Genomic DNA, 24,791 nt, shown 5'->3' on the forward strand with positions numbered 1-24,791 from the left:
ATTCCTTTATTTCCCCCAACTTCATTGGCCACCTATTATCTTCTTCCAAGGACCGTCATCTTCTGGGACTTGGGTATGATCCCAGTGAAGGCCACTGATCGTCTTTTGCTTCTGGGACTAGACTTGCTGGCCACTTCATTAGTCATGTGGCTGCAGGCAAATTTCAGCTGTCAAATCAGCTGAGCTCTGGCGTATTCTGACACCCAAATTAGAAGCTTGAGTTGTAGTCCCACTTCAGGACCTTTGGGTGCAAAGTGGCAGTTAACCCTGCAATATTATAATATCTTTGCATATCGTGCAAAACCAAAACCCTATTTGCCTGTTCAGGTCAATGTTTACACTGACCAAGCAGATCCAGACTCTTTAAGTTGAAGAATTTCATGGAGTTCACCTAAGGTTTCACCATTCAGTTCTCTCAACCAACCCCATCAAAACTAACTCTTCATTTATCTCGTTGCTGTTTATGAGTCTTTCCTGTATTGTACAGTGGTTTCTGTATTTCTCTGCATAACATGCTGTACTTACTAAACTGTGTCTTGATAAAGTACTATATATATGTGGTGATGAAAAAGCAGGACTCATTTGCAGCTAACTTAATTGATGAAATGGGAGGCAAACTTGAGTCAATCTGTATGGTTTGGCACATATGGTCTATATCAAGTTTAGGTTTAAATGTCAAAACAAATGGGTTGTTACAATATCGCCAGAAGCAAAATCAAAAGTAAACCACCTTGTGCCGATAGTGAACTTCCTTTACTAATAAAGAAGTTGTAGTTAATTGTTAACATTTTATATTCCCGATTCCTTCCTCTCCGCCGCATCTGCTCCCAGGAGGACCAGTTCCAATACCATACAACCCAGATGGTCTCCTTCTTCAAAGACCGCAATTTCCCCCCCAGATGTGATCGATGCTCTCCACCGCATCTCCTCCACTTCCCGCTCCTCTGCCCTTGAGCCCCGCCCCTCCAATCTCCACCAGGACAGAACCCCACTGGTCCTCACCTAACACCCCACCAACCTCCATATACATCATATCATCCGTCGTCATTTCCGCCACCTGCAAACGGACCCCACCACCAGGGATATATTTCCCTCCCCTCCCCTATCAGCGTTCCGAAAAGACCACTCCCTCCATGACTCCCTCGTCAGGTCCACAACCCCACCAACCCAACCTCCACTCCCGGCACCTTCCCCTGCAACCGCAAGAAATGCAAAACTTGCGCCCACACCTCCCCCTTTACTTCCCTCCGATGCCCCAAGGGATCCTTCCATATCCGCCACAAATTCACCTGCACCTCCACACGCTTCATTTACTGCATCCACTGCACCCGAAGTGGCTCCTCTATATTGGGGAGATGTTCCGCAAGTAGGCGGCCTGTTTCAGAGAACACCTCTGGGACACCCAGACCAACCAACCCAACCACCCCATGGCTCTACACTTCAACTCCCTCTCCCATTCCACTAAGGACATGCAGATCCTTGGACTCCTCCATCGCCAGACCATAGCAACACGACCGCTGGAGGAAGAGCGCCTCATCTTCTGCCTAGGAACCCTCCAACCACAAGGGATGAACTCAGATTTCTCCAGTTTCCTCATTTCCCCTCCCCCCACCTTGTCTCAGTCCCAACCCTCGAACTCAGCACTACCTTCCTAACCTGCAATCTTCTTCCTGACCTCTTCGCCCCCACCCCCACTCCGGCCTATCACCCTCACCTTAACCTCCTTCCACCTATCGCATTTCCAACGCCCCTCCCCCAAGTCCCTCCTCCCTACCTTTTATCTTAGCCTGCTGGGCACACTGGGAAGAACGCCTCATCTTCCGGCTAGGAACCCTCCAACCACAAGGGATGAACTCTGATTTCACCAGTTTCCTCATTTCCCCTCCCCCCAGCCTGTCTCAGTCAAATCCATCAAATTCAGCACCGCCTTCCTAACCTGCAATCTTCTTCCCGAACTCTCCGCCCCCACCCCAGTCTGACCTATCACCCTCACCTTGACCTCTTTCCACCTATCACATTTCCGACGCCCCTCCCCCAAGTCCATCCTCCCTATCTTTTATCTTAGCCTACTGGAGCAACTTTCCTCATTCCTGAAGAAGGGCTCATGCCTGAAATGTCGATTCTCCTGCTCCTTGGATGCTGCCTGACCTGCGCTTTTCCAGCAACACATTTTCAACATTTTATTTTAAGCCACGAAGTGTCTGAAAGTGGGTTTATTGTACAAAGTTACTTTGAGCTTTTGTCCAACTTGGTTTTTTTTTTGAGATATTTGTCAAAACGTAAATGTTAAGGGCCTCTTTGCAAATGAAGTGAATTTTTGTCCCTCGCTGTCTTTCAAATGAGGGACAATTGTAATTTATGTCAACAGCTAGAAAAACCCCTTCAGTCTTTCAATTTGGAAAACCTTGTTTCTAACTCCTAACCTGGCTTCCAAATGGATGTTGTAATGCCAGATGAAATTTTGAGTTTGAGCTCTGCAGCATTGACTACTGTGGAGCTTAGACTGCATGTTAATAGTCATGAAGCTCCCTTAAATCCTCTTTTTTTTCTAAAGTTGTGAGAATGATAAAGACAGAACTAAGTAGGTTCTGAGGGGTGAAATGAATGTCTTTAGTAGTCATTTATCTGAAGGCTGAGATAGGAAGATAACAAATCATCCATAAACTGTCTGGGTAAAGAATACCAAAGTGTTGATATGTCTGAGGACAATCCCATTGATAAGCTTGTTTGCTTTCCCATCAGAGGTCTGGTGAACTTTTTCATCTTGGTTTTATTTATTGCTACAATCAGAATCCTCATTCCCTGGTAAGTTTAGAAATTATCACTTTGTCAACAATGTTGTTGGTTTATAAGTTGTATAGCTGCTGCACCTAAACCAACTTATGAATATACTTAGATGGAAATGTGTTGCTGGAAAAGCGCAGCAGGTCAGGCAGCATCTAGGGAACAGGAGAATCGACGTTTCGGGCATTAGCCCTTCTTCAGGAATGAGGAAAGTTGGTCCAGCAGGCTAAGATAAAAGATAGGGAGGATGGACTTGGGGGAGGGGCGTCGGAAATGTGATAGGTGGAAAGAGGTCAAGGTGAGGGTGATAGGTCAGACTGGGGTGGGGGCGGAGAGTTCGGGAAGAAGATTGCAGGTTAGGAAGGCGGTGCTGAATTTGATGGATTTGACTGAGACAGGCTGGGGGGAGGGGAAATGAGGAAACTGGTGAAATCCGAGTTCATCCCTTGTGGTTGGAGGGTTCCTAGCCGGAAGATGAGGCGTTCTTCCCTCAACCGTCGTTTCTATGTGGTCTGACGATGGAGGAGTCCAAAGACCTGCATATCCTTGGTGGAGTGGGAGGGGGAATTGAAATGTTGAGCTACAGGGTGGTTGGGTTGGTTGGTCCGGGTGTCCCAGAGGTGTTCCCTGAAACGCTCCGCAAGTAGGCGGCCCGTCTCCCCAATATAGAGGAGGCCACATCGGGTGCAAAGGATGCAATAGATGATATGTGTGGAGGTGCAGGTGAATCTGTGGCGGATATGGAAGTTTCCTTTGGGGCCTTGGAGGGAGGTGAGGGGGGAGGTGTGGGCGCAAGTCTTGCACCTCCTGCGGTTGCAGGGGAAGGTGCCGGGAGTGGAGGTTGGGTTGGTGGGGGGTGTGGATCTGACGAGGGAGTCACGGAGGGAGTGGTCTTTACGGAATGCTGATAGGGGAAGGGAGGGAAATATATCCTTGGTGGTGGGGTCCGTTTGGAGGTGGCGGAAATGGCGGCGGATGATGCGCTGTACATGGAGGTTAGTGGGGTGGTCCTCACCTACCACCCCACTAACCTCCATGTACAGCGCATCATCCGCCGCCATTTCCGCCACCTCCAAACGGACCCCACCACCAAGGATATATTTCCCTCCCTTCCCCTATCAGCATTCCGTAAAGACCACTCCCTCCGTGACTCCCTCGTCAGATCCACACCCCCCACCAACCCAACCTCCACTCCCGGCACCTTCCCCTGCAACCGCAGGAGGTGCAAGACTTGCGCCCACACCTCCCCCCTCACCTCCCTCCAAGGCCCCAAAGGAAACTTCCATATCCGCCACAGATTCACCTGTACCTCCACACATATCATCTATTGCATCCTTTGCACCCGATGTGGCCTCCTCTATATTGGGGAGACGGGCCGCCTACTTGCGGAGCGTTTCAGGGAACACCTCTGGGACACCCGGACCAACCAACCCAACCACCCTGTAGCTCAACATTTCAATGCCCCCTCCCACTCCACCAAGGATATGCAGGTCTTTGGACTCCTCCATCGTCAGACCACAGCGAAACGACGGTTGGAGGAAGAACGCCTCATCTTCCGGCTAGGAACCCTCCAACCACAAGGGATGAACTCGGATTTCACCAGTTTCCTCATTTCCCCTCCCCCCAGCCTGTCTCAGTCAAATCCATCAAATTCAGCACCGCCTTCCTAACCTGCAATCTTCTTCCCGAACTCTCCGCCCCCACCCCAGTCTGACCTATCACCCTCACCTTGACCTCTTTCCACCTATCACATTTCCGACGCCCCTCCCCCAAGTCCCTCCTCCCTATCTTTTATCTTAGCCTGCTGGACCAACTTTCCTCATTCCTGAAGAAGGGCTAATTCTCCTGTTCCCTAGATGCTGCCTGACCTGCTGCGCTTTTCCAGCAACACATTTCCATCTCTGATCTCCAGCATCTGCAGACCTCACTTTCTCCTATGAATATACTTAGGTAACTTGATAAACTAAATGGACTTTCAGTTGATTTATTTCATTTATCAGGTGCCCCGGCATTCCAGTGTCCATGCAGTTCCCTTCTCTACAGTCCTGTCAGCCAAGAAACCTGACTTCAAGCTTTATGAAGAGGAATCTTCACATGAAGAGACTATGTATGTATAAAATTCGTGACTGGCATTTGGATTATATTTCTCGTGACATATGTAAACCATCTCCCCAAATATCCACAGGGAAAGAAGCATCACACTACTATATGGCGAGGCATGCTCTCTTGAGACAGAGCGAAGCGATTAGACATTGGCTGGGTGTGGTTTGCTGATCTTGAAGCAATCCATCTTGAATTGGAAAGAGAGGGATCACCTGAAGTTCCATTACCTGGTGTTATTTTGTTTTCTCTTTCAACTTGATTTGCTCCATTTTCTTAAAGTTGGGGAAGTTCAACCAATGTTTCCTTATTTTGTAAACTAATTTACAGTTGGTCTTGGCTACCAAAACAATTTTGAAGCCTCTTTTTTTTTTTTCCAATCCTGCTCATTGCTTTTAATCCTGTGATTCTGATACAGTAGAAGCAGAAAGTTGGATCAGATTTTCTGTTCTAAGCAATAGTAAAGGTAGATACAGTTTGACACAATTCACAACAACCAAAAGTAAGAATCCAGAAGGCTGTGTTGCATTCTCAATGCCAGGATTCGGGATACTTGCTCTGAGCTGGAGAGAGAGACATGCAATGGGAGGTGAAGGATCTAATTGTTCCAGTCTATGTAGGACTATGCAGGTGATTCTGCTTGGAGTATGAACAGCTAAGAGTTAAACTTTTAAAAACAAGTTCTCAAGGATTGTCCATTCTAGATCATTACATGAACCACAAGCAAATTGGCATAGGGTATGTAAGATTACAGAATTGTACATGTATCCCAGTCAGTATGGGAGAAATGGGTTTTGATTCATGAAGTAGTGGCATCAGCATCTGTAGGAAGCTGTACAATTCAAACTATATTCACCTGACATTTCATGGACCCAGCGTTCTTGCAAATTGTAGAGATTAAACTAAATGAGTGAGGGCAGATATGTAAAATTTAAAGAGAATAGACAAGGCCATGAGAAAGCAATAAGGGATTAATAATAAATAATATGGCATGAACAAAAGTTAAGACTGCACCAGCAGATTGAGCTAGAGATTGTTAAAAACTGTAGGAAGACAAGACTAAGTGCTCTCTCTGAATGAAGCAGCATTCAAAACACAACAGATGAATTGACACTTCAAATAGAAATAAACGAGAGCTGAGATCCATGATTGGAAGATTACAAAAATATACTCTAAGTTATGTGACCTTTTAGAAGAATGGGAAACTAGGAAAGTTGTGGAGGAATAACTGTTAAAGATGACATCAGTACAATAAAGTTGACCTTTCTTCTAAAGATCAAGATGTAGAATCCATTTGAGTAGAGGAGGAAGTAGTAAAGGGAGATATCACTTGTGGATTATTGGGCCCCACCAGTAGGTGAGTGTTACAGGAAGAAAAAAGAACCTTGTGAGAAAGCTACATGAATAATCATAGTTGATCTTTCATTTTACATATAAATTAGACACATCAGATTGGTAAATGTAGCCCGGAAATTGAGTTCATTGTTCCTTTTGGAACTGTTTCTTCTATAAGTATAGACGAGAGCTAACCAAAAATGGTCAGGGAATGTAATGAGATAATAAGATTAATTAATGACTTTACTATGAAGGTGCCCCTAAGTAGTTCTGATTGTAATGATTCAATCTTGCATTCATGTTGAGAAAAAGAAAAATGGTCTTAAATTGTTTTTTGCTTGAGTAAGGACAATTGGAAATAATGAAAACAGCTGTCTAAAGAGATTGGGGAAGTTAGGCCAGGGCTTGGTCAGTGTTGAAACTTTATTGCTGGAACAGCACAGCAGGTCAGGCAGCATCCAGGGAACAGGAGATTCGACGTTTCGGGCACAGGCCCTTCTTCAGGAATGAGCAGAGAGTGTTCAGCAGGAGAAGATAAAAGGTAGGGAGGAGGGACTTGGAGGAGGGGAGTTGGAAATGTGATAGGTGGAAAGAGGTCAAGGTGAGGGTGATAGGTCGGAGTAGGGTGGAGGCGGAGAGGTCAAGAAGAAGACTGCAGGTCAGGAAGGCGGTGCCGGGCTGGAAGGATCCGGCTGAGACAAGGTGGGGGGAGGGGGGATGAAGAAACTGGTGAAGTCCAAGTTCATCCCCTGCGGTTGGAGGGTTCCCAGTCGGAAGATAAGACGCTCCTCCTCCGACCGTCGGGTTGTTGTGGTTTGGCGGTGGATGAGTCCAATGACCTGCATATCCTCGGTGGAGTGGGAGGGGGAGTTGAAATGCTGTGCCACAGGTTGGTTGGGTTGGTTCGTCCGGGTGGCCCAGAGGTGCTCCCTGAATCGCTCCGCAAGTAGGCGGCCTGTCTCCCCAATATAGAGGAGGCCACACCGGCTGCAGCGGATGCAGTAGATGATGTGGGTGGAGGTGCAGGTGAATCTGTGGCGGATATGGAAGTTTCCCTTGGGGCCTTGGAGAGAAGTGAGGGGGGAGGTGTGGGCGCAAGTGTTGCACCTCCTGCGGTTGCAAGGGAAGGTGCCGGGAGTGGTGGTTGGGTCGGTGGGGGGTGTGGATCTGACAAGGGAGTCGCGGAGGGAGTGGTCTCTACGGAAAGCTGATAGGGGAGGGGAGGGAAATATATCCTTGGTGCTGGGGTCTGTTTGGAGGTGGGGCCCATGCGGGTGCCCATGGCTACTCCTTTTGTTTGGAGAAACTTCCATATCCGCCACAGATTCACCTGCACCTCCACCCACATCATCTACTGCATCCGCTGCAGCCGGTGTGGCCTCCTCTATATTGGGGAGACAGGCCGCCTACTTGCGGAGCGATTCAGGGAGCACCTCTGGGCCACCCGGACGAACCAACCCAACCAACCTGTGGCACAGCATTTCAACTCCCCCTCCCACTCCACCGAGGATATGCAGGTCATTGGACTCATCCACCGCCAAACCACAACAACCCGACGGTCGGAGGAGGAGCGTCTTATCTTCCGACTGGGAACCCTCCAACCGCAGGGGATGAACTTGGACTTCACCAGTTTCTTCATCCCCCCTCCCCCCACCTTGTCTCAGCCGGATCCTTCCAGCCCGGCACCGCCTTCCTGACCTGCAGTCTTCTTCTTGACCTCTCCGCCTCCACCCTACTCCGACCTATCACCCTCACCTTGACCTCTTTCCACCTATCACATTTCCAACTCCCCTCCTCCAAGTCCCTCCTCCCTACCTTTTATCTTCTCCTGCTGAACACTCTGCTCATTCCTGAAGAAGGGCCTGTGCCCGAAACGTCGAATCTCCTGTTCCCTGGATGCTGCCTGACCTGCTGTGCTGTTCCAGCAATAAAGTTTCAACTTTGATCTCCAGCATCTGCAGACCTCACTTTCTCCAGGGCTTGGTCAGTAGCAGGGATCGATATTCTCAATACTCCATGCATTTCATGGAGTGAGAGACTCTAGGGAAAAGACTATAGACTATCAAATTGAAAGAAAAAGTGTGCATTTCCATTTGTGGCAGGTCAAACATTCTGTTCAATTATAAAGGCACATCTTGTTTTAAGAGGAGAAATTAAATTATGGGTAAAAGTTAGCTAGAAATTTTAAAATAGTAAAGTTTCCTACAGAAATTTAAAAGGGAAAAGTAAATTGGATTTGCTCTTGAGGTAATAATGGATAAAATAAATTAAGTATTTTTAGTTTTGACTAACTTATTCCTTCCAAATAGGAGCAAGTTGTATCTTTTTAATTTTGCAATCTACAGCGTTATGGAATGACTTATTCTAACACTCTGACAACCTTTTAGTCCACAAACATCTTCTCTAATCCTATTCAAGGAATTAATAATTTTTTTAAAAATGAACATACTGCAAAGCTTTTCATCTTGCACTCATCAGGATAAATCAAGAATTCTAAATTGCAAAACATCTCAAATTTTACAGTGGGGCAAACGGATGTTGATAGTTAACAAGTCAACTCTGCTATGTCTTTTTCATGGAGAAAGAAATTGTGTTCCCCAGTAGTTTAAAGACGCAAGGCTTGGTTATGTTCTGTTTTCATTTGCAGAGAACAGGACTATGTTAATGTATGTTGCTTCAAGCAAATATAAATGAGCCTCATTATGAGCTCAATCTTTTCTTTCTTTTCTTCTATAAAGACACCTAGGATTGTTATGCGAATGCTGCTAATCATGGAATACATCTAATGACAAATGTTTTTTGTTTTGGTTTTGCTATTGCAAACTGCTTGAGTATGCTCTGCACTCTGCCTATCACATACAATGGAAGGAGCATGGTGTTTGATTCGGTTAGCTAATTGCTGGGGCACACCATCTCTACTTGAAGCACTGTCATTTGTTCAAAGGATGTGTGACCTCCCTTACAACTTACGAACCTTGTGTATAAATTTCTAAAGCCCTACTTTTTTTAACAATTTGATTACAAATGCTCCTTTTGGTTTTACCTGGCTGTGTAGTGTTCTGGACCAGGCCAGATTCCCCCTGCAAAATGTTGCAAGAAAGTAGCTTGGACCCTAACTTTGCTAGTTGTTTTAAGCAGGTGTACAGTGGATTCCAGGAAAGAATCAGCTGGTCAAAACACTTAATTTTAAACAAAACAGAATTTCTTTACAAGATTACTGAATGAAACGCAAACAATAGAATACTGAATAACTTATCCGAAAAGCCCAACAGATCATCCCAACCTAATGATGCTGTTCCAAATACTTGCAACAATCCCCATAAACACCACTTGGCACAAAAGGTAAAATCAAACAAGATCTTACAAGATAGACATCAGAGAGTACCAGCCTGGACTTCACACTACTGCTTTAAAAAAAAACACAAAAGCTGAGCTGGGAGAACTGGCCACACCCCTTGTACAAGTGTTTTTTAACTTTAAAGCCTCTTCCTGAGGCAGTATCTGTTAACTTTTATCAAATTGGCCCTAAAACCCTTCAACCTCCACACTTTTTTGGAGTCTGTTGTTTACAACCTCTCTGGGGGGGGGGGGGGGAACCAAAGACTGCATAACCTTGTTAAAGGAGTAGCTTAGTCACTGTAGCCATTTCCATTTCAATAAAAAAATCCACAGCCTAAAATGGATTCTAGTTGATCTGAATTTAATTAGATTGTGGAATTGTTGTACTACTCTGGGACATACACTCTTAGTTGAACAGCCTATAAGCAAGGGTAGGGTATATTTAAGGTTTCCATTTTAAAAGTAACTTTTAAAATGTTTTGTTCAGAAATCATTTTCCTTCCATGAAGGAGTTGAAATCGAAATGTTGGTACAGTCAGTCTTCTGGTTAAGAGAGTTCTTGAATCCATTCGTGAGGTAGTTTGTACACAAGTCAGAACATAATGCAGGACATTGTAAAGTAGCCATTTGTAAGTACACGAAATGTTAGTATGTCAGATCTTTAAAATTACATTTCTGTATGAGATAGTTTTGTAAGTTGGATGCTTGTAAATCAGCAACCTCCAATATAATATTTCCTTTTGATGTGTTGCAGGACACCTCGTAAAATTGAGCCCTTGTTTACCCCAGTGTTGAGTGCTCGGAAACCCAGTAAAGAATTGAATCCATTGACTAGAGTACAGGTTCAAAATTGCAATGAAAATAAGGAAGTATCTATGTATTCAAAAGACCAGATCTACGCTGGACTACGTGAATTCTCTTTTGAAGAACTTAGAGCAGAAGAATTCAAAAAGAAATACAAAGCTCGCATGAAAGGTACAGATGTTTTGACAGACTTAATTCTCAATTTGCTGAACATATCAGAAAAAGAACTTGCACAAATCTAGTAGATTCTATGCCATTGACAACCAGTTAATACACAAAGTACCTTAAGAGCAATGAGATTCAAGATCAGATACTATGTTGGTTGAGAGTTTCATGTCTTAGCTGAAAGCTGGCTCTGCTGACCAATGCAGCTGTGTTACATTGGTGAATCAGTGCAGATTTTATGTTCAGTACTGAAGTGGAGCTTTAACCAGCTACCTGGTCGTTCAACTTAATCCAGGCAGAAGTTCACCAAGACTTCTGGGGCAGCACCTTCCAAACAAGACCACTATCATCAAGAAAGGCAAGGACATGTCTCTTTTCCAAACCACTCCTCATTCTGACTTGTAATTATATTGTTGTTCCTTCTGTGTCACTGACCCAAAATCTTGCAACAGCTTACCAACAGCACTGAGTGGGATGACAACAAATAATTGTGAAGCAGTTCATGAAGGCAGCTAACTTCCACCTTCTTGAAGGCAATTTGGGTTGGGCAATAAATGTCTCTCTCAGCAAAGTCCACATCTCATGAAGGAATAAAGAAATTGTGCAAGGGGCTAAAACAAAAAACATAGTATTTGTTAATTGTTAACAAATTTTGATCTAAATGGAAATTAACTTGCTGCAAAGTTGTAACTCTATAAATACTCTGCAATCACTAATTTTGTTGTAAAGAGATATTGTGTCTTACTATTATTATGCTACTAATTTAGAATCAACACTTGACCATATACCTATTGGAATGATTGTTCCCTGTTCTATGATCAAGTTGTAACGTTTTTAAAATTATATTAATCTTTTTTTTTCTCAATCTGTTCTTTTAATGCCTGATGACTTTTGCCTCTTATTTTCTATATAGCTAACTGCTAAATAATTCACCTTTTTATTCCTACAAAGCCAATATGCAAAGAAATAGGTTGTGTTTGGTGAAGAGGAGTGAGAATGTGTTTGCTCATAGTTGTCAATATTTGGGTTTTTGTAGAATATTAAACCACTTATTCATAGATTTCATTCTTGACAGCTGGTGTTCTCAGGCCATTTTAAGTTTTCAGTTCTATCACTATTAACAAAGGAGAATATGATCATCAAGAATGATTAGTATCAGAGTGTAGCATTCTTCAGTGTCATTTATTTCATACACTTGAGAGAGACATAGTCATACAATGTGGAAACAGGGCCTTCGGCACACTGTCTAGCTGACCAGCAAATACCAAACTACACTAATCTTGTTTTTCTACACATGGTCCATAACCTATCGTACCCACATTTAAGTGCGGTCAGATGCTGCTTAATTATTGCAATAGTAACCACTAACCTTTTTTAGGAAATACATTTTTTAAAGTATGTAACTGAATTACTTGTGACTGCTATCTCTGTTTTGACTGTCTGACTGGGATCCTGTTTGTTAATTTTAAAATTGATGGTCCTTCAGGTAACTTTGGATATTGTAGTCTCATCAGTGTAATGTGAAAAGCCTGATTTGTGTGGAGTCCGAACAATTTTAACCTTGCAATAATGTGAAGAATTGGATACCACCAAAATTAGTGCCTACTAATTTGCTTACAACTTGAAAAATAACACTTGCTGCCTTTCCATCTGTTTGTGGACGTCAGTCCCTCTGGCTTAAAGTTCAGTACTGTAACTGCATAAGACAACTTAATTGTGATTTTGTTCTAAGGCTTTGGAAGGAATTGAATGTGGTAGGTTCTGTCCCCATTTCTGTTGCATCAAGCCCAAATAATCAATCAATCGCATAACTCAGTACAACCTGATTTTGCAGTTTTTCAGTGATGAAAGGTATATGTTCTGGCCCGGTCACTCTCCATTTCGATGGTGTACTGAAATGCTTCTGACAGTCCAACTTGGTTGTAGCCCTATAGTTGGCAATAGAATAGTTGTGACTATGTTGTATGTTTTATACAGAACAAGAAGAGAAATTGTTGAAGTTAAAGCAAGAAAAGGAGGAGGTGGAGCAATTAATCCACATGGCAAAGTTGAGAATGAAGGAGCAGCGGGAGCATAGCCAACCAGAAACCCAACAGGTCTGTTGACTGTAGAGATGGACATTTCCTGATTTTTAAGATTTACTAATACATCCAGCTAATAACTAATTTGAATATCATTGAACATTAATTGGTGAATTAAAAGTTGAACTAACTAATCCAGTATGCTCCTATTGATGGCAGAAAACATTGCATACTTGGCTTATAATGGATATACTCCTCTAGTACTATTAACAATCCAGTTTCAGCACTTTGATTGCAAGTAATTCTTTGTCAGTGACTGAAGGTTAATGTGGTAGCCATTTTGTACCAGGAACCACTATCAAGTGGATAGTGAGTTGGATAAATGCTGATCAAGAAAAATGAGATTTAATTTGTGACCTTGTTTTTTTTTTTGAAAAAAATTAATGTCATGGAACCAAATGCTTGTGAGGTATGACAGACTTGTAACTTTATATTCCCGCATTGTATTGTCAGGCGAGTAGCACAACCTGTGAAAAACCTAAACGAGTAATACAAGACAAAACCACAACATTTCATTCCCTTGGATGAGGGGTATGTCTTGAATTATGTTTCCCAGAATGCTTTTTGACATGGCATTTCCCATTATTTGTGTGAACAGTGAATGTCAGTATGATTATTTACATTACTCAAGGCAGTGCCCTACAAATTTTATTTTAAATTTATTTAAACCCTGTGCTCTCTTATGAGCAACAATTGTTAAGTTTTTGTTTGGTATCAAAAACAGAGGAAAATAAATATAGACTGCTTTATTTGCAAAGGGATCCTGTTGCTCAGCTGTGGGTCAGATTGGACACTACTACCAGATGTGTAACAGGCTTGTACTTGCCTTGGTCAAATTTCCTAGATGTATGTTTTCCTGAAGAGTTTAAACTCTGTTGCTTTCAAAAGAGGTAGGTTGTGGGTTTAAAAGTCTGTATATCTGTTTTTTAAATTGATAATGGATAAACAATTTGGCATTTTGATAAACTAAAATAATTGGATCCACCCAAATGTGTCTGGTACTGTTTGTGATCCATACTATGGTGATGAATGTGGCAACGTTGGGAAGTCTGATTTATGATGCAGAGGTACTTATTCTTTAGTAAGAAAAGTTTCTCTTTACAGCTGATATGTATCAATCATTGTCTTTCAAAAAAAACAATGTGCACCAGTTTGGACTATTGAAACATTTGATATAACCTTGTGACTACTTGCAAGATTGTCTCGTTGAACTCTCCACTCAACAATTGGCATTGCTGTCTGTGAAAAGGGAAGACTCTCTGGTCAGGGAAATTTATTAAGGGCTGCAGGGAAAAAACATGCAGCTCACATATACAAATGACAATGATTTGCATAGTGAATACCCTTGCTACAAAACTGAAATAAGATACAACTTTTAACTTGGCCAGATATTCTTTAACTGGAAATTGCACTACATTGTCTAAGTTTCCCAATTTATTTGTGTAGAATCTGAAGTGTTTTCATATTTAAGGTTTAACTCTGACTTCTTGCATGTCAGACAATATAAGCAATCTCTCAACCAATGGATCAGATCTAGGCTCTGCAGTCCTGTCAAATCCAGTTGCAAATTGTAGTGGACAACCAAACAATTCAACGGAGGAGGAGGTGCCATAAATATCCCCATCCTCAATGGTGGAAGAGCCCAACACATCATTGCAAAAGATAAGGCTGAACCATTTGCAGCAGTCTTCAGCCAGGAGTGCCAAGTAGATGGAAGGTGGCATCAACAGTGCCATCAAGTCTCATCTGCTCAGCAATAGCCTGTTCATTGAATCCCAGTTTGAGTTCTGCCAGGCCATTTAGCTACTGACCTCATTATAGCCTTGATTCAAATATGGCCAAAACAACTGGATTCCAGAGGTGAAGTAAGAGTGACAACCCTTAACATCAAGGCCTCACTTAAGTGTGGCATGAAGGAACCCTAGCAAAATTTGGATCCGTGGATATCGGAGGCAATTTCTCAGCTGGATGGAGTTATACTTGGCACATAGGTGATTACAATTGGAGGTCAGTCATCCCAGGTTAATATGTATGCTCACTTTCTTTGTAAAAGTACAAGTCTATCTTTTATCGTAGACTCCTGGTAGTATATAGCCAAAACACTGCTGTTATTGCTGGAAATTTGAAACAAGCAGAAAATGCTTGCGAAACTCAACAGGTCTGGCAAGATCGGTAGAGAGAGAAAGATGCTGTTTTGAGTCTTGTGGGCTTCAGAATTCAAGTTTCCAGAGTTTCAGAACTACTTTATGAAAGAGTCATACCAGAATCAACATTAGCTCTTTCTCCAAGGTGCTGCTAGACCTGAATGTCTCCAGTATTGAATTTGCTTCTGGTATCAAATCTAGGTTGGCTACATAAGTGGTCTTAGTCCACAATAAAAATTGTCTGAAATATCCTGTTTATTCTTGCTTTCAGAATGAAGCAATTCATGACCCTCTGCCATGCTCAGCGATCACCACTAGGGAATTTGGCACAGACATCAGTCTATCAGAAAGGAATGGTGAAGATTCTGATAGAAATGGGTAAATACTTTGTATTTTATGTTCCTTGTCATATTTCGTACTGCAATTAATTTGTGACGTAAGAATGGAATACCTTTTTAAGCTGCTGGAATTGTTTCTTCAATACCTTCAGTAAAGCCTTGTCAATATACTGGATGAGCTACCAATCCCGCACATTTAAATGTCAATAAGATCATGCCAGCTTGAGCTTACTGCTTGTTATTTTCTTGCAATAGACCTTCTGTTTTTGGGTTTAGGTTACCAAGAGTTATTATGAATCTCATCCTTACTTAGCTGATCCATTTCCTATTGCTTGACATTAGAAATAATTTGTAAAATTGTCACTGAATTACTTCTCACCTGGTTATCAACCAGCTTTGCAGTTGCTTCACCTGGAAAGTTTATGTATGATTTAACTAGAGTTCTGTTCTTTACTCCAGCTCCACTGATATATCTCATAATGCATAGATCCTGCTACTCAGTTTGAAGACTTGTAAATCTCTTGCAGTGTGGATGGAACCCATGTGCCTTTTCCCATCTTTTCCAAGTGTTCAGTCTGAGTAGTTTAAGACAGATTAATAGTTTTCTAGATACTAAAGACATTAAGGAATATAGAAATAGTATGGGTAAATGGTTTTTGAAGTCAATGATTAAACATGATCTGGAATGATAGAGCTGATGGCTGCTACTCCTATTAGCGATTTTAAAGATTTGTAGCTCAGGTTGATGATAAGTCATGTCGCTGAGTTTGAAGGTTTGTTTTCAGAGGTTTTCTCCCCCAAGAAGTAACGTCAGTGAGAGTCTCTGAAGCGCTGGTGGTATGTCCTGCCTTTCTATTTATAAGTCTTGGTTTCTTAAGGTGGATGATGTCATTTCTGGTTCTTTTTCACAAGGGAAGGTAGATAGGAGCTAAGTCAATGTGATTATTAATTGAGTTCTGGTTAGAATGCCATGCCTCTAAGAATTCTTGTGCATGTCTTTGTTTCACTTATCCTAGGATGTATGTGTTGTCCCAGTAAAAGTGGTGTCGTCCTTTGTCTGTATGTATGGAAAGTAGCGGGTCGTGTCTTTTGGTGGCCAAGGCAGGACATACCACTAGCGCTTCACCAGAGACTCTTTCTGATGTTACCTAGTATGGTGACGAAACGTCTGAAAATAAACCTTCAAACTCAGTGAGCTAACTTACAGACTCCTATGTTCTGTCCCTTTATTTTCTGATGATCTGTACATCATTCCCTCTTGCTGCGAATTTGTCTGTGGAAATTTTTTCTCCAAATTCCGTTACGTTTGTTAGTCTGGTTCTAGGTATGGATGGATTTTCTTGTGCAAAGAGGTTAGTTTGTACTCCATTAGAGTTTTAGAATAATGAGAGGAGACCTTTATTGAAACATACAAGATTCCTCAGGGCTTTTACAGTGTAGATGTGGAAAGGTTGTTTCTGGCTGTGGGAGGATCTAGGACCAGAGAATGCCATTTAAGATAGAGATGAGGAGAAATTGTTTCTCGAAGGATAATGAATATGTAGGCATTCCTTAATGTAGAAGACTGTGGAGGCCTATGTATGTTCAAAGGTGGGAGAGTAACTTTTGGTCAGTGATGGAATCCAGGATTATAAAGATAAGGTGGGAAAGTGACTAACAATGGATGAATAAATATAACGTTCTAGTCAAGATTTAAATATATATATTATATAAGATGTAAACAACTGGATTTAAATGAATATATTGAGTAGGTTAAAGAGTGTAGGGCATTCTTGGGAGAGAGATTAGGAAGACAGAGAATAAGAACCTTATTTGCCAAGGCTAAGATTAATCCAATTAAATTCTACAAGTACATTTTAAGAGCAAGACGGCAACACTAGAGAGTAGGGCCCTTTTAAAGATCAAAGAGATCATCTTTGTGTTGAACCTCAAGAGATGGGACAGATTAAATTAATAATTTATATCTGTTTTTACTGTGGAGAAAGAAATAGAGGCTAGAGGTTCAGAAATAAATATTGATGTTTTGAAAATAGTTCCCATTACAGATGAAGTGCTGGAAGTCTACGAAAATATAAATGTGGATAAATCTCTGGGACCTTTATCTAGTGTATCCCATAACTTTGTGGGAAGGTAGGCAAGAAGTTGCAGGGTCCCATGCAGAAATACTTTATCACTTATAAATACACATGAGGTGTCAAATGACTGGAGAGTGGCTAATGTGACTTTCAGAAGGGATGCAAGAAGCCTGCGAACTATAGACCTCTGATGTCAGTGGTGAGTAAATTATTAGAAATGATTCTGAAAGGTAGGTTTATATGCATTTGGAGAGGCAAAGAATGAATAGGGATAGTCAACCTAGTTTTGTACAAGCAAAATCATGTCTCTCAAATATGGGAGTTTTTTGAAGTAAGCAAGAAGTTTGAGGATAGAGTGGTAGACATTGTTCACTTGGACTTTAATAAGCCTTTGACAAGGTTCCATATCACAGACAAATTAGTAAAGTTAGATCACCTGAGATTTAGGATAAGCTTGCCAGTTGGATACAAAATTGGCTTAACTGTGTGAGACAGTGTGCTGTGGAAGGTTATTTTTCAGACTGGAGACCTATGACCAGCAGTGTTCCACAAGGATTGGTGCTGAGTCCGCTCTTGTTTGTCATTTTATACAAATTATTTTGAGCATATAGAAAGCATGTTAAGTAAGTTAGATGACACCAAGGTTGATGATATAGTGGACAATGAAGAAGATTATCTAAGATTACAAAGAGATCTTGATGAATTGGGTCAATGGGCTGAAGAGTGGCAAATGGAGTTTAATTTTGGTGAAATGTAAATTACCACATTTTAATAAAACAAAGACCAGATTTGGACAATTTAAAAGTGGGGCCTTGGGCAGAGAGACAGCGTTTCAGGTACGTAATTCTTTCAAGTTTGCATGACATAGATCGGGTGGTTGAGGTGTTTAGCATACTTGCCTTCATTGCTTAATCATTGTGTTGGGATGTCATTATTGAGGTTGTACAAGATGTTGGTGAGGCCTCTGAAGTAGTGTCCAGTCCTGGTTGCCCTGTTGTAGTAAGGATATTCAGCTGGAGAGGATTTACCAGGATTGGTGGGTTTGAATTTAAGGAGAGATTGGATAGGCTGGGACTTTTTTCACTGGAGTTTAGGAGGTTGCAGGGTGACCCTAAAGGTTTATAAAATTAATGAAGGGGATAGACAGGTGAATGGCAGGTGTTTTCTCTCATGGGTGGAGTATGTTTTTAAGGTGAGAGGAGCAAGATTATTAAAAAAACATGAGGGGCATTTTTTTAACAATGGTTTATGTATGGAATGAACTTCCAGAGGAAGTGGTGGATGCAGATACAGTTACACTGTTTAAATGACATTTAGATAAGTACATGAATAAGAAATGTTTGAAAGGATACGGGCCAAGTGCAGACAGGTGGAACTGGTTTAATTTGGGATTATAGCCAGCATAGACTGGTTGGACTGAAGGGTCTGTTTCCATGCTGTATGATTGTGATAGGCTAATTTCTAACTAATCCATATCTTCTCGCATGCATATATATAATCACTCCCCATTCTTTCTCATAGCTTCACAGCACTGAGATTTAGACTGGCCTATAATTGTTCGATCTATCTCTCTTTTTTTAAATTAATGAGATGTTATTAGACCTCCCCTGGCTCATCACTTTAGCCAGAGAGGATTTGAAAGCTTCTGCCACTGCCTCTGATATCTCCTCCCATGCCTCCCTCAATAGCTGGGATAAATCTCATCTGTTCCCATGGATTTATCAACTTCAGGCTGTTAAACCCATTAGTATCTCCCCTTTTTTTGTTAATTTCTTCTAACGTTACACTGTCTTCACAATGGAACAGGACTGGCACAGTATTCATTGTAGACTGTGCCCCATCTTCCCGGTTTTCTCTCTCTAGTTATGTCTGTGGTTCCTCATGGTCCTTCATCTTCCCTGAGTTATTCCCTTGCTCATTCTATATTTAAAAACATTTTTACATTTCTTAAGCTTCTCTAGGCCTTTATTGCCCTTTACTTTCTGTTTGCATCATTCTGTCTAAGGTCAAACCTATTTCTTTGAAAGAGTTTGACTTCAGTTAAGTCTGAATTTTCTTGTAACACATATTACATGCATTGCTCAATTACAATAGGTTACTTATTACTTCTAGCATTTGTACAGAAATGCTATGATATGTCTGGACTCTTTGCTCTTTTTTTTCCCAACAGCGTTATGTTTTTAAAGTTGAAGATTAAATTCCAGATTGAAGTGTACATGTTCTAATCTTTGTTTAAAAACTTGCAACTGTTTCAAATCTCAGATAATTAGTCATAACTGAATTTAAATGTCTGTTCTGTTAACTATAAATACAATTTTGCTTAAGTTTATGTTGGCGATCTTTAAAACCAAAAATTCTTTCTCCAAATTTTAGATCTTATAGTAGCAATCCTGAAACTGCTACATGTCCAGATTTTATTTTAAATTTATGAACTATGGTTTATTTCTTGCGGTTATGAACTTCCTGTGCATAAGCTGCTTTTATGTTATGTGGAACGGAGTCCTCCACGCTCTGAATTCAGAGACCAGTTTGTTGTTGGGAGGCTTTTTCATTAACTTTGGTTTAGCTTTGGGCCGGGAAGATGGGGCTATGTAGACAGTAATGAAACACTGGTATCAGCATTGCTATGTCAAAAAGACACAGAGGTCTTTAGCCTATGGAGTCTGCACCAGTTGAACACAACCACAGAAAAACCATTCTAATCCCATTTTCTAGCACTCTTCCCATAGCCTTGACGTTGCAAATGCGCATTGAAATACTACTAAAATGTTATTACAGTTTCTGTCTCTACCAACCGTACAGGTAGTGACTTCTAGGTTCCCAAAACCGTTTGGCTTTAAACAAAGAAGTTCCTTGCATCTCCCGTTAACCACCTGCTCCTTACCTTTAAATCTATGGCTTCTGGTCATTAGTGCCCAAATCCCTTCCATTTTCCCTCTTCCAGAAACTGCTTTCTCTTGAGGATATCCTTAATTTTCATCTTGGACAAGTAGATAAATTCCATGTTCCCTATTTCCATTTTTTGTTTTGACTGTTACATCCTGCAATGTTTAAATCCCAGTTCTGATTTTTCTGTAACCGTGTTTCAGTTTTCCTCCTGTGCTTTGATTCCCCCATGCAAGATTTCCTGTAGTTCAAGTTAAGGACACCAAATTGCTGTAAAGATGTTTCAATTCAATTGATTCCCTCATTTATGTTTAAACACCTTTTGGGCTCCTGTTCTGTAACATTTACATATTCCCGTGTCATCAGTGTCCTCCTTTACCTTATTATTTGCTATATTCTCCAACCCTGCTTTGTTTACGTTTATGCTGCATGCGTTTCTTGTAAATCTGTTCCTGACTATGTTTCTTGTTTTAAAGTAACTATTACAGCTGGATTTACCCTCTTACGTTGCAAATTTCTTTCCAGTTGCCATGTTATATCCATTACCTTGGTAATGCACGGGCAGCTCACCCTCGAGTCTGCTTGTCCTTATCTGGGGAAGATGCTACTATGTTGTAGGTGTGTTGTAGAGGTGCAGGTGTTGGACAGAGGTGTATAACGTTAAATATCTCTCAATGCCAGGTTATAGTCTAACAGGTTTATTTGGAAGCACTAGCTTTTGTAGTGCTGCTCCTTTTTATCAGGTGTTGAAGGAGCAGTGCTCTGAAAGCTAGTGCTTTCAGACAAGCCAGTTAGATTATAACCTGGTGTTGTGTAATCTTATAGCTGAGTGTACACTTACCACATAGCTCAAAAAACTGTCTGGGAAGGATAGCAATGGTCTGCATTGTGATTATCCTCCCTGTCGTCTTTCCTGTTCTCAGAATAGCAAGTACAAGTGCCTGTTTGATAGAAAAAGAAATCTTGCAGATGCTGCAAGTGTATTTGCTCTACACAATGGCCCAATACTGACCTCCTGCTCTACAGTTCTGACAACATTCCTACATTCTGCAGGTGGAGTTCTGTAAGACATTTAGTAAAGTCCCATCATATATAATCTGAGTTGAAGGTAAATTATTGACCCAGTTAGGGAGTTGGTGGAGTAGCAGGAGACAGAATAGAAATATTGGACAGATACTCCAGAATTAAATGTATGTCATCTTGCAATAATACATTTACTAACCACTCGGATGCTGGAATAGAAAGCAAAATTTCCAATTTGCTTGTATGGGCATCATCTGCAAATGTTCCAATTAAAGTTAAATGAATGGATTTCAAGGTCTGCAATTGCTAGGTCATGCACCTTTTGACCTAAGATGAGTTTTACAAGATAATCTAAGCAATGAAGGTCCAAAGAAAAGAGCAAAATAATATGGATGCTAGAAATCCGAAATAAGAGCATAACATTGTGGATAAAAATATTAGTTTTCCTGCTGCTGCTCTACCAAGGCACACTCACTAAGAATGTTGGGAAAATTATCCAACCTCATTACTCACTCCAAGTAATTATTAGATGTACATGCTATCCATGGTGACCAAACTCTCCAAGCAAGTCTCTTAGAGACTTAGTGAAATTTATTTACTTAATATTTGGAGTTACCAAGGTTTTAGCCTCATGACAGTAAATAAAAGGCAATTTAATCAGGACAGTTGTAGCTTGGAGTGGTGTTTGCGAATACCTGCGGTCCTTGACCTTCAGTGGCAGCTGTTATAATCTAAACTGGTGTTTACTGTTTGCTGAGACTTGTCATTATCAAATGACATTTCTTCAAAAATCTTAGATTTGGGCTTGAATATGTTTGGGCTAGATACCCACTGACTTTCAAGCCAAGCTTGGAGTAGTGATAATAGCAATTTGCCAACTCTTCCTTTTTCCTTTCTTGAAACATGTTTACCTAATCATTTTAGAAAGGTGCTGATTTTATTTTTTCCTCAGGTTCTGGTGTTGTCTATAAAAGTTGGAATTCACTTGATAACCCACTGTTTTTCAGATTGAATGAAATTGCGTCGAGACTGAAAAACGCGAATCTGTCAGATTGCACAGGTAACAAGTCATTGTTTTGTCTTATTACCTAGTCTTCGTAATTTGATACAATTTGCATACAAACTGACTTTTATACAGAATAATGCTGAGGGGGATTTTGCAGCTTTTCATCTTGTGCTAATCAGAACCATCGTAAGAATACCAACATTCAAACTATTCACAACAGTTTATTTTGGGGTTGGGGGGGGGGCGAAGCGGGTTGTGAAAGGGTACTGATTACTCATATCAGAGTAGACTTGCCAACCAAAGAGAATGCAATAGGAGACAATAGACACCTTGTGCTTCTGGACAATTCAAAAAGAAAAGGCACAGGCTGAACCTATTGCTTTTTGTTTGCAGAGAATGAGTCCTTGCATGTGAATGTACAATATGTCCTCACTGAGAATAGAATTGCATTCTTAAACAGACTTTAAGTGAAATGATTTTGCAAATCCGTGATTAAATCTGGAACTAGGTTCCAAAACTTGTATATGGATCTGATGGGGTCAATGCTGATTGAGTGCCATAAGAGCCACCTATTGTGGTGCCACATGGACTAGTTGAGAGTAACTAAGAAGTCATACCTGGTCTTTCCAACAGTCTTGAATCATATGCATAACCTTGTAACAGGTAAATCATTCCAGAGATGCAGTCAACTGTATCTTGCTTACCAAAGAGTCTTTTCCAGTTCGACCAGAAAGTGGCAATCCTCTCCACGCTAGTACTTACTTCCTGGAGAAGCATACGACTGTAAGGTTGTAATGGCAGCATGTACAATAGCTTCCTTTGGACATCTGAGCCTGGATAAAATGACAAGTTGAAGGATTGTACCATATGTATGTGTGCGATGTGCATCCTAGCTGAGTGATTTGCAACAAAAAAATCACTTATTTTAAACAAAATATTGTATAAATTCATTTTGGATACACTAGCAGGCTCTTGAGCAGTCCCTCTAGTTAAAAGATGACTTGCTGCTTCTCTGGCTCAATCCGTTCTGAGATGGCTGATAAATCCACTGAGTAATCTGCAGGTTCTGCCATATATCTGCAGATTTTTCTTGGGAGTTCAGGTAGTTCTGAGGTTTTTGCATTCGTCATTTTGATTTGCTTCTGCGTGTTGCCAGTGAAATCTGTTTTCAGTACCTTCCCAAATATTCAATCTCCCATTTTGCTTAGCAACCATGAGTTGAAGGGGTATCCTTGATCTTTGTATATATGCTTAAGGTGTCTTCATGATGGTGCATATCAGTAGCTCATAGCTTTGATGAAAGGCATGTTAGCTTGAAGGAAGACCTGCTGTAATCTCTTTCTTTCCACTAGAATTGAAGGCATTTTGAAGAAACCAGTGGCGATTTGATGTGCCTGGTGATAACCTGATCTTAGTTTGAGATTCTGGTTCTCTTGAGAAGCTCAGTAATTAAAGTTAGGAATTATCTTTTGTGTTGAATTGAAGGCACAGTCAACAACCACTTCCTGGTGGAGTTAATGGAATGAAGGACCAGGTTCTTCATAACCTTAGTTTATCCAAACTGGGAATTTTCTTTTGCTGCTTCCAGTGATCAGTAGAATCAGTAGAACCATAGAATCAACTATGGCAGTTACATAGTTGATTCTACGGTTCATTTTGGTGCTGCATTCTTTGGGTCATATAAATTTCTATTGCCTGAGCCGTGAGTTGGAAACCTCTCGTTGACCAAATCAAGTAGGTCATGTTTGTGTGGTCTATCTCTTCAAGTTGACTGTCTAGACATGTTAAGTCTTCGTTGGATCGTCTATTTGCATGAGATGCAAGCGATTCCACTGTACCTGCCTCCATTTCATCAATGCAAACCTCTGACACCAAGGTGTTGATTGCACACAGAGCCTCTGTAATAGCATTGTGCAATCTTCATGGCCACTGGCACATTTTGGACCACAATTTCATTCTCACTGTTCAGGCATGTCAATGTGACTTCTTCCCATGAATCAACAATATTGAACGTGCCCTTGAGGATGTAGCCATGTAAAAATTACCTGACTGGTGCCTTCTCATTGTCTGTTGCCTTGAGTTAAGGAGAAAGTGAGGACTGTAGATGCTGGAGAGTCAGTCAAAAAGTGTGGTGCTGGAAAAACACAGTAGGTCAAGCAGCGTCCGAGAAGCAGGAGAGTCAACTTTTCGGGCATAAGCCCTTCATCAGGAATGTGGAGGGGATGGGAGCTGAAAGATAAATGGAGAGATGGGGCTGAGTGGAAGGTAGCTGGGAATGTGATAGGTGGATGCAGGTGGGGCTAATAGTGAGAGGTCGATGGGGAGGGTGGAGCAGATGGTTTGAAAGGAAGATAGCAGGTAGGACAGGTCAAGAGGGTAGTGCCAAGTTGAAGGTTTGGATCTGGGATAAGGTGGGGAGAGGAGAGATTTGAAAAATGTTGATTTGAATGCTATGATGAGCAAATGTTCCTTGGGATAGCAATCAATAGTGTTGTCTTAGACTGATACACCATGGAAGGTTTAAACTTTAGATTCTTATGCAGCATTTCCATTAAGTAGAGCAGTAAGGTGATCTTTGGCAACTTTAAATCTGGATGCCATCTTTCAACCATGTTTTCTGTGGCAAATGTTTCTAAACAAGTCCTGTCTTTTTAATATTAAACCTATGCTGGTAAGTAGCTTTCTTCAAGTAGGCAGAAGATTCATCTGCT

At 41.3% G+C, this 24,791-nt stretch overlaps 1 protein-coding gene across 1 annotated transcript in view; it reads left to right on the top strand.

Moving 5' to 3' along the window:
- bub1bb (BUB1 mitotic checkpoint serine/threonine kinase Bb) overlaps nucleotides 1–24,791 on the top strand; it is an 84,776-nt gene that overhangs the window by 18,839 nt on the left and 41,146 nt on the right. Inside the window, exons 8-12 of the mRNA XM_043698179.2 lie at nucleotides 4,785–4,891; nucleotides 10,313–10,533; nucleotides 12,505–12,623; nucleotides 15,024–15,130; nucleotides 22,082–22,134. Coding sequence (XP_043554114.2) covers nucleotides 4,785–4,891; nucleotides 10,313–10,533; nucleotides 12,505–12,623; nucleotides 15,024–15,130; nucleotides 22,082–22,134 — 607 coding nt within the window. The remainder of the gene's footprint in view (nucleotides 1–4,784; nucleotides 4,892–10,312; nucleotides 10,534–12,504; nucleotides 12,624–15,023; nucleotides 15,131–22,081; nucleotides 22,135–24,791) is intronic.

Source organism: Chiloscyllium plagiosum, unplaced genomic scaffold (genome assembly GCF_037043375.1).
Source record: "Chiloscyllium plagiosum isolate Xiang-an unplaced genomic scaffold, Cpla_swu_hap1 HiC_scaffold_8, whole genome shotgun sequence".
NCBI classification, from domain to species: domain Eukaryota; kingdom Metazoa; phylum Chordata; class Chondrichthyes; order Orectolobiformes; family Hemiscylliidae; genus Chiloscyllium; species Chiloscyllium plagiosum.